The following is a 16,095-nucleotide window of genomic DNA, read 5'->3' as shown; positions in this document are numbered from 1 at the left end:
TACGACTCCATTTCCCCTCCCCCCCCCCCCCCCCCCCCCATTAATTCTTTCTCCTCCCCTGTATCTATTTGTGTGTGTGTGTTCATCGCGTATGCATGCTAGCATGGTTGCACTGCGGATTTTTAGTAATTTTAACTGAGTTAAGTGTTAAGGTTAATAAACTTACATCTTCCTTGTTTAAACCTAAGATGCCTGCTGATTGATTCATTTACAATTATAATTAGAGAGCAATGAGCAAGGATTCACTAAGGTGAAGCTGAAAACACTGTGCTTTAAAAGTTAAACCCTGTTATGGCCAAACCAGTTAAGGGGCCAGAGGGGAGCCTGAGACTCCTTCCTCACCTGTTCGTAACACATCACTTAAATTATGCCCCCGAGTCACTGAATTCTGTTGAGGTAAATACGTCCTTCCCATCCACTGTATCCAGGCCCCTCACAATTTTGTACATCTCAATCCCCTCAGCCGCCTCAGAATTTTTATTAAATAATTGAATTTCAATTCCACCAGCTGCCATGGTGGGATTTGAACCTGTATCTCCAGGGCATTAGCCTGAGTCTCTGAACTAGTAGTTTAGTGAGATTACCACTACCTCAGTGTCTCCTCTCAAAAATGGTGTAGTCTAGCACCAGCTTTGCGCAGGGCCTTGCAGAGAGTTTGGCGCCTCTCCTTTCCAACTTGGGAATGGTTGCCAACTCAAATTTGCACTTGGGGACTCAATCATGGTGCAGCTTCTGATGGCTGATGTCACCCATCTTGAGTCTTGCAGCAGAAACTCAGACTGTTATCATGTAAGCTCAGACTGCTGCTATAATGGCTGTGGATTAAAGTGTGTAAAGGGGCTTACAGGTTGTCACAGCAGTCCAGCAATCTGTCCTTTAACAGATTACTAGGATTGCTGAGGTGCCACCCTGGGAGAGTGGCAGTGGCTCTGTGAATGTGAATCTGCTGTCCTCTCAGGATTGTAGCACGTGTCCTCCCACCCCTGCTATTCCGCCAGTACCTTTGCTGTTGCCTGTCGGCCAACCAGGCCAGACTGCTGCTACCCATGCCAAGACAATGCAGCCTGCAGATCGGCGTTCTAGGCTTTAAGCTGCACGAGGGCATCCTCTCTGACCATCTGTAGTTCCCCTCGACTGAAAGTCAGTAGCCTTCCACCCGCCATGTTGTCGACACTGGGGTTACACTGGATAGAAGCACAAGGCCAGGCATAGGCAGATAGGAAGTCTGAAGAATGCACAAGAGTGATTAGTTGGCAGAAAGGGGCTGACTCTTCCATTGCTTCTTCTACCTCATACTCCTGCCCTGCCTCATGTTTCTGCTCCTCCTCTTCCTGTTCCTCAGCTGCTCACTATATCGCTGGTAGCAAGAGCAGAATCCTCATTCACTTAAGCTTGAATATATTCAATGACCAGTCTCCAATGCTCTCAGGGGAAGTGAATTTCAAAGATTAATGACCCTCTGAGAGAAGAAATTCCTTCTGCTCTCCATCTTAAAAGGAAGACCCTTATTTTGAAACTGTGCCCCCTACTTCTAGATTCCCCCATGAGGGGAAAAATCTTCTCAGCATCTACCCTGTCAAGCCTCCTCAGAATCTTGGAAATACTCAGCAGGTCAGGCAGCATCTGTGAAGAGAAAAGCAGAGTTAACATTTCAGGTCAATGACCTTTCATCTTCGGCTTCTCTCTCCACAGATGCTGCCTGACCTGCTGAGTATTTCCAGCATTTTCTGTTTTTGTTTCAGATTTGCAGCATCTACATATTTTGTTTTTGTCCCCTCAGAATCATCTTTATTTCAATAAGATCACCTCTCATTCTTCTAAACTCCAATGTGTACAGCTCAACTTTCCTCATAAGACAACCCTTTCCTCTTAGGCATCAGTCTAGTGCACCTTCTCTGAACTGCCTCCAATGCAAGTATATCCCCTTCAGTAAGGAGACCAAAACTGTATGCAGTACACTAGGTGCGGTCTCACCAATGCTCTGTACGGTTTGTAGCAAGACTTCCCTATTTTTATACTGCATTACCCCTTATTATAAATGCCAACATTCATTTGCCTTCCTAATTACTTGTTACTATTTTGTGTCATAAGTACATGGGACACCCAGATCCTCTGTACTGCAGCATTCTGTAGTCTCTCTCCATGTATATAGTATTCTGCTTTTCTATTCTTGCCAAAGTGGACAACTTCGTCTTTTCCCACATAATACTCCATCTGCCAAATTTTTGTCCTCTCACTTAACCTATTTATATCCCTTTGCAGACACTCTGTGTCCTCCTCACAACTTGCTTTCTTACCTATCTTTGTATTGTCTGCAAATTTGGCTACAATACAGTCATTCCCTTCATCCAAGTCATTAGTATAGATCATAAATAATTGAGGCCCCAACACTGATCCCTGTGGCACTCCATTAGTTACAGTTTGCCATCCTGAAAATGACCCACTTATCCCAATTCTCTGTTTCCTGTTAGTTAGCCAATCCTCTCTCCATGCTAGCATATTACCCCCTACACTATGAGCTCTTATCTTGTGCAGTAACCTTTTATGTGGCATCTTATTGAATGCCTTTTAGAAATCCAAATACACTACATCTACCGGTTCCCTTTTATCTATGCTGCTTGATACATCCTCAAAGAATTCTAATAAATTTGTCAAACATGATTTTCCTTTCATAAAACCATGTAGACTCTGCCTGATAGGACTTTTAGAAAATCATAATGCAACTACTTCCTTAATAATGGATTCTAGCATTTTCCCAGTGACAAATGTTAGGCTAACTGGCCTGTAGTTTCCTGCGTTCGGTCTCCTTTCTTGATTAGTAATGTAGGATTCCTCTGAAGCAGTACAAGCAGCAGATGAGTTGTTTCAGCATGTCAATGGTCTGCTCTATCACGTTTTGTGTGGCAGCATGGGTTTCATTGTCTGCATACTGCGCATGGGTTGTGCACCGGTGTCATCAGCCGTGTCATCAGCAAAATAGCTCTTGCCACCCAGTATCCACCTTTTGGTTTGCCTTGGTGCCAATATGGCTGGCACAGAGGATTGTCACAGAATGAAGACATGGTAACTGCTGCAAGGATTCCAGGCATAATACTCTGCCTTTGGTCACACACCAGCTGAACAGTGAGGGAGTGGAATCCCTTTTCATTAATATATTGCAGAGTTGACGTGCAGCGCCCGAAAGGTGATATGCGTGCAGTTAATGGCAACCTGCACCTTGGGGAAACTTGCAATCCGAGCAATGCAGTGTGCTTGTTCCACCTGCTTGTCTCTGACGAGAGAATGAAATGTAGTTATCTCTCATTGAACAGAGAGCCTCAGTGACCTCTTTTACACAACAATGGATGGCAAACTGCTCAATGCTGCAAGTATCTCCAGCTGCAGCCTGGAAGGAACCAGATGCATAAATATTCATTGCCAATGGCTGAGAAGGTGACCATGGCAATGTGGCCCTTGCCCTGTTCTGAGATTGCAGTTGTGGTTGCAGCAGGTGACAGATTTCAGTGAGGATATCCTTAATGAAGCACAGACATCCCCCACAGTTTTCCTTGCTGAGGTTCAAGTAGGAGTATTTCTCCCTGAATGCTCTGGGTGTATATGATCTTTGCTGATTGTGCTTCATCCCAAACACCGCACCCCCACCCCCTTCCAGCAGCTTGTTCTGCTCTGCATGGTCACTGTTCATTCTCCAAGTCATGCTTTATTCCAAGAGGATGGTTTACTAATGCACCCATGTGTTAAAATTGAGAATGCTTGTTATGGAAGGATATTGCTGGAGCCTATCTTTACTCCGTTTCACATTTATTGTATAGAGTAAAAAAGGATTAAAGACACATAGCTTCGCACTCAAACCCTTCACCAGTCTCAGTAAATGTCTGCTTATAAGTGCTCAAGTAAGGCCCCAAATAACAAACACCCCCCACCTGCATATGATCAAACAATTGATACACAATTAACAGATTAACCCCATGTCTGGATACAACTGGTTTGTGCAGAAGCCGAGAATTCAGCAAAATGTTCTTCAACATCTGCCCCACCACCCCCCATAGACTTTTGCAACTTGAAACAACTATTGGAAGGGCTTAGCATTTGTACAATCAGATCAGCAGCCAGAAGAAATGAACCAGCAACTAATGTGTAATCTGACCTGATCCCTTTAACAAGCACTGGTTGAGGGGGGTGGGGGGGCCTTCCTGCTGTGCGAGGTTAAGCCAGGATATTCGCTGGAGTGTTGAACTCCAAAATGGCACTACTGGCATCCAATCAGCTTTGCACCAATATGGTATTGGGCACAATTTGCTACAAAACTACACACGCATGCTGTGGACACTGTCTTCAGGTCCTTGTAGTGCCAGAAAATGGACACTACTGATCCAGATTTCTTGCACATAGAATCATAGAGCAGAGAAGGAGGCCATTCTTTTTGAAAGAATTATTCAATTAGTCCCACTCCCCTGCTCTTTCCCCATAGCCCTGCAGGTTTTTCCATTTCATGTGATATAACCAATTCCCTTTTGAAAATTACGAATGAATCTGCTTCCACCATTTGTTCAATACCAGACCTTCTCCAACCGTTCACAATTGAATGTTGGCAGTCTAATTTGTCTGCTGTGACCATATGTTTCCATCAGGTGCCATTGCATAGTAATTTACATTAGATAATTTTCTCTCCACCATCCTTGCCCCCCACTCAACTTACACCAGGTGGATTTTGGTGCATTTGACACTGGCGCAGCTCAGGTCTTCTCACTCAAACCAAACCGAATCTGCAGAAGACGAAGCTGAAGTGTTTGCAACCATCTTCAGCCAGAAGTGCTGAGTCAATGATCCATCTCTGCCTACAACTGAAGTACCCACCATCACAGATGCCAGTTTTCAGCCAAGCCGTTGCTCTTCACATGATATCCGGAAATGGCTGAGGGCACTGGATACGGCAAAGGCTATGGGCACAACAGCATCCTGTCTGTAGTGCTGAAGACCTGTGCCCCATAACTCGCTGTTTCAGTACAACCATAACACTGGCATCTGTCAGACAAAGTGGAAAATTGCCCAGGTATGTCCTGTTCATAAAAAATAAGTCATGTCCCATCCAATCCATTATCGCCCATCAACAAACTGATGGAAAGCGTAATTTACAGTGCTATCAAGCAACATTTGATCACCAAAATAACCTGCTTACTGATGCTCAGTTTGGGTTCTGCCAGGACTGCTTGGCTCCAGACCTCATTATGGCTTTGGTCCAAACATGGACAAAAGAGCTGAATTCCAGAGGTGAGGTGAGAGTGACTGCCCTTGATATCAAGGCGGCATCAAGAAGCCCTAGTAAAACTGGTCAGTGGGGAATCAGAGAAAACTCTCAACTGCCTGGAGTCATGCCTAGTACAAAGGAAGATGGTTGTGGTTGGAGGCCAATTGTCTCAGCCCCAGGACATTGCTGCAGGAGTTCCTAGGCCCAACCATCTTCAGCTGCTTTACCAATGACCTTCACTCCAACATAAGGTTCAAAGTGGGGATGTTAGCTGATGATTGCAGTGTTCAGTTATATTCGCAACTCCTCATGCTGCAAGACCTGGACGACATTCAGGCTTGGGCTTGTGTGGCAACTAGCATTCACGCCAAACAAATGCCAGGCAATGGCTGTCTCCAACAAAAGCAAGTCTAACCATCACCATTTGACATTCAATGGCATTATCTTTGTTGAATCCCCCGACATGAATATCCTGGGGTCACTCTTAACCAGAAACTTAACTGGACCAGCCGCACAAATACTGTGGCTACAGGAGCAGGTCAAAGGCTGGGTATTCTCCAGAGTCACTCCCCAAAGTCTGTCCTCCATCTAGAAAGCACAAGTCAGGAGTGTGAAGGAATACTCTGCACTTGCCTGGATGAGTGCAGCTCCAACAACAGTCGAGAAGCTCAACACCATCCAGGACAAAGCTCGCTTGATTGGCACTCCAGATACCACCTTAAATGTTTGCTCCCTCCATCACCTGTGCAACATGACACAGTGTGTACAGCTATAAGATGCACTGCACTTGCTAAAACTGCTTTGACACATCTCTCAAACATCTGACCTCTTCCCCATGGAAGAACTAGGGCAGAAGGCAAATGGGAACACCACCATTTTCAAGTTCCCCTCCAAGCTAGTTATTGGATGAACCTGCTGAATACATTTAGTATTCTAATTCCAAGTGTGAAGTAATTCACTTTGGTAGGAAGAACAAGGAGAGGCAATATAAAATAAAAGGTACAATTTTAAAGGGGTGCAGGAGCAGAGGGACTTGGGAGTATACATGCACAAATCATTGAAGGTGGCATAGCAGGGCAGGTTGAGAATGCAGTTAATAAAGCATACGGGATCCTGGCTTTATAAACGTCAACATCCTGGGAGTTACCATTGACTAGAAATTTAACTGGACTAGCTATGTAAATACTGTGGCAACAAAAGGAGGTCAGAGGCTGAGAATTCTGCTGTGAGTAGCTCAGCTGACACCCCAAAGTCTGCCCACGATCTACAGGGCACAAGTCAGGAGTGTGATGAAATACTCTCCGCTTGCCTGGATCAGTGCAGCTTTTAGTTTAGAGTTTAGAGATACAGCACTGAAACAGGCCCTTCGGCCCACCGAGTCTGTGCCGACCATCAACCACCCATTTATACTAATCCTACACTAATCCCATATTCCTATCACATCCCCACCTGTCCCTATATATTTCCCTACCACCTACCTATACTGGGGCAATTTATAATGGCCAATTAACCTATCAACCTGCAAGTCTTTGGCATGTGGGAGGAAACCGGAGCACCCGGAGGAAACCCACGCAGACACAGGGAGAACTTGCAAACTCCGCACAGGCAGTACCCAGAATCGAACCCGGGTCCCTGGAGCTGTGAGGCTGCGGTGCTAACCACTGCGCCACTGTGCCGCCCTACTCTGACAACATTCAAGCTTGACACCACCCAGGACAAAGCAGCCCACTTGGTTAGTGCTCAACCTACCACCTTAAACATTCACTCCCTTCACCATTGGTGCACAGTGACAGCAGTGTGTACCATCTACAAGATGCACTGCAGCAACTTGCCAAGCCTCCTTCGACAGCACCTTCCAGACATGTAGCCTACACCGGATGGGCTGCAGCAGTTCAAGAAGGCCGCTTACCACCACCTTCTCAATGGCAATTAGGAGTGGACAACAAATACTGGCTTTGCCAACGACACTGACAGCCCATGAAATAATTTTTTTAAAAGACGCATAGAGTACTTTATACCTTGTACAAGGAAGTCATGATAAACCTGCAGCAAACATTGGTTTGGCCTCAATTGGAGTATGTGTCCAGCTTTGGACACCACACTTTCGGAAGGATGTGAAGGCACTAGAGAGGATGCAGAAAAGATTCACGAGAATGGTTCCAGGGCTGAGGAACTTCATTTACATTGCTAGATTGGAGAAGCTGGGGCAGTTTTCCTTGGAGAAGAGAAGATTGAGGAGATTTGATGGAATTGTTCAAAATGCTGAGGGGTCTGGACAGAATAGATAGGGAGAAACTGTTCCCGTTGGCAGAAGGATCGAGAACCAGAGGACAACGATTTAAGTTGATTGGCAAAAAAAGCAAAGGCGACATGAGGGAAAAACTTTTTACGCAGCGCAGTGGTTAGCACCGCAGCCTCACCGCTCCAGCGACCTGGGTTCAATTCTGGGTACTGCCTGTGTGGAGTTTGCAAGTTCTCCCTGTGTCTGCGTGGGTTTCCTCCGGGTGCTCCAGTTTCCTCCCACATGCCAAAGACTTGCAGGTTGATAGGTAAATTGGCCATTATAAATTGCCCCTAGTATAGGTAGGGGATAGGGGAATATAGGGACAGGTGGGGATGTGGTAGGAATATGAAATTAGTGTAGGATTAGTGTAAAATGAGTGGTTGATGGTCGGCACAGACTCGGTGGGCCGAAGGGCCTGTTTCCGTGCTGTATCTCTAAACTAAACTAAACTGGTTAGGATCTGGAATGCACTGCTTGAGAGTGTGGTTGGAGGCAGATTCAGTTGAGATGTTGAAAAGAGAAAAAATTTGCAGGGCTATGGGGAAAAGGTGGGGGAATGGGACTAGGTGAGTTGCTCTTGCGGAGTGCTGGCACGGACATGATGGGGCGAATGGCCTCCTATGTTGTAACCAATCTATGATCCAATAAGTCTCTCACAATTCTGACTTGGAAAACTATCTCAGTTCCTGGATCAAAATCCTGAAACTCCCTCTCCAACAGCAATTCAAGGAGCTGGCTCATGACAGCCTTCTCTAGGGCAATCGGGGTGGACAGCAAATGCTGGCCTTGCATACAATGCCCTCATCCCTTGATTGAATAAATTTAAAATTTTTAAAAATTTCCTTCTCTATGACTCAGCTAATCACTGAGTAAATTCACTGAGCCAACGAGAGATCAAGAGAGCTTTAATTAAAAACATGAGTGCATTGGCATGACTGCCGAAGTTGTCAAATCTTGAATAGAAGCGTTATGTTTTTCCCCCAGATTGCTAAGTGACTCGCCTGCATCCTACAAAGAGAATGAGCCCAATTTATCCAGTAAAAGTGAGGTGGGTGTAAATATAGCTTACTGTTAACCTATAAAGTAATGTGAAATGTTTTTTGTTCAAATATTCATATTATTTAACAGGATTTCTATTTAAGCCTAATTTATTTGATGCATCTTAGGTTGCACTAAGCAAATAGTATTTTTATTAAATGTTTTTATTTCAAAAAATGTTTAGGATCTCTGCCTGGCAGTAATTGGTAATTGTGCTGCAAAGTATTTTAAATGAACACCATACAGATATTTTTGTGAATGGTTAAGTAACCAACTATAAAGCAAAATGCTAACTGAACTATAAAGTGAGATCAATGAACATCTGCCTTCTCCATTATGCTAATAATAACTTGCTCAGTTCTTATTGAATTTACATTAAATCCCGGGGCAAAAGCAATACAGTATGGTTAATATGTCTTTAGGCTTGCGTGAATACCTATTGATAATACTGAAATCATCTTATAAGTGGTAGAGGGAGTCAATACCTATGACAACCCTTGTAAGAACCAATGAAAAAATAATGAGCCTTTACAGCTTTTTTTGTGGGGAGTGGTGGGTGCTGTTGTGGAGGTGTGTGCTGGAGTACCCGGCCTTTTCTGTTATATTATTGTTTGTGTAAAATTGATGCCTACCTCCTTTTGCAAAAACTGGCTGGCAGGACCTACCATATCCTGCATTTACTAACCCAGCCGGCAACAAATTTGTAACTTCAATTCAATTTCCCGTACTATTTGCTTGTAAGTCCATCAAGTCTATTGCTCTGCTGATGCCGTCAACACTATTTTCCTGTGGGAAGGGAGGCTGGAGAAAATTTAAAATAAGCAGAAATAAGACAAGGAAACTGTGAAAATTAATTTCATTTTTTTTTTGCCTTTATTCTTCCCTCCCTCCTTATCTGAAAGTGTTGACATGGGATATAGTTCTGTAAGCACCAGGCAGCCTCCAGTATTTCACCAAGTGGCCATTATTCTTCTGTGAGTCTTAAACATTGAATATCGGTAGGGTATCTGACAGCAAAAGAGTGGGGGCGGGTGGTGGGTGCGATGTGTGTGGATTACCACTCAGCCATATCATTGGATCTGACGCTCAAGTATGCCCTTTGAGTGAGGGTAGTGGTTTTGAGAAGGAAGCATGGCATAGTTTCCCCCCTAACCCTGGAACACTGAGACATTGTCATGTCTTTACAGCCCCAACAGAAACCAGGGTTGAACCTGCAACCTGCTTTGGGAATCTCGGCTATTCACCAGATAACAAAGGACGTGTTTAGGGAGGTAGCCTAAATAGAAGCTGTGGACTTCTTAAAAAGTATATGTGGAAAAGTTAGAAATTTCTCTTTTCATTTCGAAATAAATGGTCAGTTTGTACATAATTTGAGGGGGTAGGCATAAGGATTAAGTATGGTTTGCTAAGGTCAGGGTTTTTTCTTGCTATGTTTGAATATTAATCAGAACATTTAAAAAAATTTATAAAGTAAAATGGAGATTTAAAGCAATATATATCATCTAAAAAGATTTACCTGGTTAAACTGGCATTGGTTACATTGAAAATAACTTTTTTGAGTTGATTTTGCTGTGTTCAAAGTTATGTTGCACCAACTGGTCATTGCCATTTGTTTTAATAGACAATAAATAACACAATAACACAACATAACAGCTTATGTTAGGGTGAAAAATTACAAATGATTGAATAATGTAAGCCAAACCTACTGGTGTTAATTTTCTATAAACCATCTGGCTCTATTGTGTACTTATTTATATCACACAGCAATTTTAAGTTCAACAAAACTAAGAGAAAACCATTATTTTGTTCTCATTCATACAGCCTACATGTATGAGGTAGGAAAGAAAACCTACAGCATTACTTCGTGTAGCGTAGTATGGTGCAGGTAAATTATTTATAATTGGTATGATAGAGGATGGCCTAAAATGCTGCCATTAAAAATTACAATGCACTACATGTGTGGATAATGTAATTTTTGAGATTCAACAAAAGAAATGCACTATTAAATAATCCACTGCAAATAAGAGAGTAATATTTAATCATTGGTGTGGAATATAGAAATGACTGGAGTATTTAAATAGTTTGTACTTACAGTATGTCCTTTTTTCCATTATATACAGGATAGTTTGGAGGTAGGTTGCCTTTATCTCTTGTAAAACCTTTCTGAAAATAATTGTGTGCAAGCTCATTGGAATGTTGTTTACATGTTCATATTATTGCTAATATTTCTTTCATTTTCGTTGTAGTCTACAAAACTACAGAAGAAGTTACATCTTCTTGAAGAACAATTGAACAATGAAATGCAAGCCAAAGATGAAATGGAACAAAAATATAGGTATGTGGCAACAAGGATAGCGTTTGATAACACTCAATCCTATCACCTTTAGGATTTGTTTTTGAATCCTGCCTACACTAAAGGATTGAAAGTTGTCTCTTTTTGCTTGTTGAAATTAATTTTTAAGTGTAACTGCCTGTATTTGCCCAAAGGATGATTAGTATGGAAGCTAGTAAATTTCACACTGGTGCAGTAGGTGTTGCTGTTCTAAGGCTGTCGCTAAAGCCCTCATTGGGACAGTGGAGTGACAAGTGACTGGAGCATGTTTGCCACCGATACCTGATTCCCTTCGTTGTAAATTCACTTTGTAAGACACTATTTGTGTATGGGTTAGTTGCATATTGAGGAAATACTGTCACTTTAAGAAAATTGTTTATGATATACCCTACCCTGTATTGGGTAGGATTTTAAAAATTGCATCTGTGAAATAGTTTTCCTGCAGTTGATGAAATTACTATAGCCATGGCTGTGAATAGTAGAGAAAGAGTTTGCATTTATAAGGCACCTCATCCTGTTTTCAGGATATCTCAAAATGTTTCACAGCCAATGAATTACTGAATTATATCGTTATTTATATAGGCAAATGTGGCAGCCACTTTACACACACCAAATGTGATGACCATCCAGTTAATTCTTTTTGGTGATGATGAAGAGAGCAATACTGGTCCAAACACTGGGAGAATTTTTTGCTGTTCAAATAGTGTTGTTGGATCTTTTGCACTGAACTGAAGAACACAGGGGTCTTTGGTTTAATTTCTTGTCTAAATACATTGCCTCTGGCAATATAGTATCCTCTCAGTACTGCACTTAGGTAGCTAGGCTAGTTTAAGATCTCAAGTCCTAGATTTGGGTTTCAACCCACATCCTTCTTACTCGGGTGGGATTGTTCTTAACAGAGCCAAACTGCGTCTTAAATAGAGTGTTATACTGTAGGAGATTAAATGCAATATTGCACCTGCATTTTTTAAATGACAACAAAAGTGATGGCCTAAAATTGGTGAAATACAGAAATGTTTGACTAACTACAAGGTCCAAATCACAGCTGTTTTAAGTTTGAGCTTGCTCCATATTTTTTGGAGAAGGCACTAACTGCAGAGATTATTTTATCCAAATGCAAGCCCTGTTTTACTTTTTGATCTTTCCTCTCCTGTTTCATCATTTTTATCTTAAAATTCCCTTCTGCCTGTGTGACCATATGGAAACTTCCCTAACCAAGAGCACGGCACCTGAAAATTTTGAAAGAAATTTCAAAATGAGAAAGGGCTGCTTTAGCACGGTGTCACCACAAATGCCGTTGATGGTACTTGGTGCCCTAGGCTTCTGCTAAAGTTGCTGTTTGAATCAGGTGACTTTGAGGTGCATAACAGCAATGTTGGTGGGAAAAAGAAAGTGATCTCAGAAAAAAAACCTTAGTTCACAAACTCTGTTTGAGGATGCACTTACACTGAATTTCATATTGGTGCAAAGATACTTGACACCAGAGCAAAGTGGAGTGATGCACCATTGATTATAGTAGTCTTGTACTATCTTAGCTTGGTGCCACATGCGTGTAATTACAGTGTAGTGTCAAATCTGGTTATAAAGTGCTGAAGGGCCCTTTTGAACTTCCTGGGCATTAGCTGAACCCAACTGACTTCAGTTTAATGACATCAGGGATTTTACCCATTCTATTGTTTAAATATTCAAATCCCTAACTATTGGCATTCTTTCTTTCTTTTGGGCCTCCTTATCTCGAGAGACAATGGATACGCGCCTGGAGGTGGTCAGTGGTTTGTGAAGCAGCGCCTGGAGTGGCTATAAAGGCCAATTCTGGAGTGACAGGCTCTTCCACAGGTGCTGCAGAGAAATTTGTTTGTTGGGGCTGTTGCACAGTTGGCTCTCCCCTTGCGCCTCTGTCTTTTTTCCTGCCAACTACTAAGTCTCTTCGACTCGCCACAATTTAGCCCTGTCTTTATGGCTGCCCGCCAGCTCTGGCGAATGCTGGCAACTGACTCCCACGACTTGTGATCAATGTCACACGATTTCATGTCGCGTTTGCAGACGTCTTTATAACGGAGACATGGACGGCCGGTGGGTCTGATACCAGTGGCGAGCTCGCTGTACAATGTGTCTTTGGGGATCCTGCCATCTTCCATGCGGCTCACATGGCCAAGCCATCTCAAGCGCCGCTGACTCAGTAGTGTGTATAAGCTGGGGATGTTGGCCGCTTCAAGGACTTCTGTGTTGGAGATATAGTCCTGCCACCTGATGCCAAGTATTCTCCGAAGGCAGCGAAGATGGAATGAATTGAGACGTCGCTCTTGGCTGGCATACGTTGTCCAGGCCTCGCTGCCGTAGAGCAAGGTACTGAGGACACAGGCCTGATACACTCGGACTTTTGTGTTCCGTGTCAGTGCGCCATTTTCCCACACTCTCTTGGCCAGTCTGAACATAGCAGTGGAAGCCTTACCCATGCGCTTGTTGATTTCTGCATCTAGAGACAGGTTACTGGTGATAGTTGAGCCTAGGTAGGTGAACTCTTGAACCACTTCCAGAGCGTGGTCGCCAATATTGATGGATGGAGCATTTCTGACATCCTGCCCCATGATGTTCGTTTTCTTGAGGCTGATGGTTAGGCCAAATTCATTGCAGGCAGACGCAAACCTGTCGATGAGACTCTGCAGGCATTCTTCAGTGTGAGATGTTAAAGCAGCATCGTCAGCAAAGAGGAGTTCTCTGATGAGGACTTTCCGTACTTTGGACTTCGCTCTTAGACGGGCAAGGTTGAACAACCTGCCCCCTGATCTTGTGTGGAGGAAAATTCCTTCTTCAGAGGATTTGAACGCATGTGAAAGCAGCAGGGAGAAGAAAATCCCAAAAAGTGTGGGTGCGAGAACACAGCCCTGTTTCACACCACTCAGGATAGGAAAGGGCTCTGATGAGGAGCCACCATGTTGAATTGTGCCTTTCATATTGTCATGGAATGAGGTGATGATACTTAGTAGCTTTGGTGGACATCCGATCTTTTCTAGTAGTCTGAAGAGACCACGTCTGCTGACGAGGTCAAAGGCTTTGGTGAGATCAATGAAAGCAATGTAGAGGGGCATCTGTTGTTCACGGCATTTCTCCTGTATCTGACGAAGGGAGAACAGCATGTCAATAGTCGATCTCTCTGCACGAAAGCCACACTGTGCCTCAGGGTAGACGCGCTCGGCCAGCTTCTGGAGCCTGTTCAGAGCGACTCGAGCAAAGACTTTCCCCACTATGCTGAGCAGGGAGATTCCACGGTAGTTGTTGCAGTCACCGCGGTCACCTTTGTTTTTATAGAGGGTGATGATGTTGGCATCGCGCATGTCCTGGGGTACTGCTCCCTCGTCCCAGCACAGGCATAGCAGTTCATGTAGTGCTGAGAGTATAGCAGGCTTGGCACTCTTGATTATTTCAGGGGTAATGCTGTCCTTCCCAGGGGCTTTTCCGCTGGCTAGGGAATCAATGGCATCACTGAGTTCCGATTTGGTTGGCTGTATGTCCAGCTCATCCATGACTGGTAGAGGCTGGGCTGCATTGAGGGCACTCAGTGACAGCATTCTCCCTGGAGTACAGTTCTAGGTAGTGCTCAACCCAGCGGTCCATCTGTTTGCGTTGGTCAGTGATTTTGTCCCCCGATTTAGATTTGAGGGGGGTGATCTTCTTGATGGTTGGCCCAAGAGCTCTCTTCATGCCATCATACATTCCTCTGATGTTTCCGGTGTCTGAGGCCAGCTGAATATGACTGCATAGGTGTTGCCAGTAGTCGTTTGCGCAACGCCTAGCTGTTCTTTGTGCAGTACTTCTGGCTGCTTTAAGTGCTGCGGATGTTAAATCGCTGGGGGCTTTCTTGTAGTTCAAAAGTGCAATGCGCTTAGCGGCTATGACAGGTTCCAGCTCTTCATTATGAGATTGAAACCAGTCTGCATTTCTCTTCGCACTTTTGCCGTAGGTGGTCAAAGCTGACTCATAGATGGCGTCTCTGATGTGGGCCCACTTGGTCTCAGCATCCCCTGTGGGAGTGTTTTGAAGGGCTGTTACAAGTGAATTTAGAAATTTTTGTAACAGCTGTGGGTGAGAAATTCTGCTCGTGTTGATGCGCGGGTGGCCCTTCTGCTTGGAATGATGCAACTTCTTTGGTCTGAGTCTAACCTTGCTGCACACCAGGGAGTGGTCGGTGTCGCAGTCTGCACTGTGGAAGCTGCGTGTGATTTGAACACTGTTTAAGGCGGCTCGCCTTGTGACAATGAGGTCTAGCTGGTGCCAACGACGTGATCTTGGGTGCCTCCATGAAACCTGGTGACAGGGTTTAGTGTGAAAGAACGAGTTGGTGATGCAGAGGTTATGATAGGTACACAACTCAAGCAGTCTCTGCCCGTTCTCATTCATCCTTCCAACGCCATAGCGCCCAAGGCAGGAGGGCCATGAGTCATGGTCGGCCCCAACCCTGGCATTAAAGTCCCCCAGCAGGAATAGGTGTTCGGTGTTGGGGATGCTGCTAATGATGTTATGGAGTTGTTCATAGAACTGGTCTTTAGCTTCAGGTGCGGAACAGAGTGTTGGAGCATAGATGCTGAGTAGGTGTACTGGACCAGAGGTGGTGAGCAGTCGGATGGACAGTATGCGTTCCGAGCCATTTGAGGGAGGCTCTATCATGCTGAGCAAGGAGTTTCTGATGGCGAAGCCCACTCCATGCTGTCTTGGTTCTTCAGGATCCCTGCCCTGCCAGAAGAAGGTGTAGTCTTGCTCTGCTAGAGAGCCACTCGCGGGGAGGCGAGTCTCTTGAAGTGCTGCAATGTCCACATTGAGTCTACTGAGCTCGTTGTTAATGATGGCGGTCTTCCGAGAATCGTTGATTTGTGTAAGGTCTTCCGACAGGCCAGGACACATAGTTCTGACGTTCCAGCTTGCAAAGCGAAGGGCTGGTACCTTCTTTCCTTTTTTCATGTTGTTTGGTGCGGTGTATCAGTCCACCTTTCGGGCAATGACCCTGAGCTCCAAGCACCCATTGAAGCAGGCAGACTGTGGCGGGACAGAACCTTATTGACCGGGGGCTGCCCGGTTTGAGGCGGGCGGTAGCTGTCCAGTGAGGTGCAATGACCTCTCCCACCGACAAAGGCAACCCGTGGCGCCCAGTTTCTACGCCAATTTATCTGGACTTATAACCCGTAACTGCTGCCTTCC

The 16,095-nt window shown here is 44.5% G+C and overlaps 1 protein-coding gene across 4 annotated transcripts in view; it reads left to right on the top strand.

Annotated features, from left to right (window-relative positions):
• Nucleotides 1-16,095, top strand: part of rock2a (rho-associated, coiled-coil containing protein kinase 2a) — a 332,194-nt gene that overhangs the window by 182,643 nt on the left and 133,456 nt on the right. For all 4 annotated transcript variants that reach the window (XM_068022672.1, XM_068022681.1, XM_068022689.1 and 1 more), the window contains 2 exons: nucleotides 8,517-8,580; nucleotides 10,817-10,905. In XM_068022672.1, the coding sequence (XP_067878773.1) occupies nucleotides 8,517-8,580; nucleotides 10,817-10,905 (153 nt within the window). The remainder of the gene's footprint in view (nucleotides 1-8,516; nucleotides 8,581-10,816; nucleotides 10,906-16,095) is intronic.

This window comes from Heterodontus francisci, chromosome 3 (genome assembly GCF_036365525.1).
Source record: "Heterodontus francisci isolate sHetFra1 chromosome 3, sHetFra1.hap1, whole genome shotgun sequence".
Classification (NCBI taxonomy): Eukaryota; Metazoa; Chordata; class Chondrichthyes; order Heterodontiformes; family Heterodontidae; genus Heterodontus; species Heterodontus francisci.
This window is presented reverse-complemented; position numbering and strand designations above follow the sequence as displayed.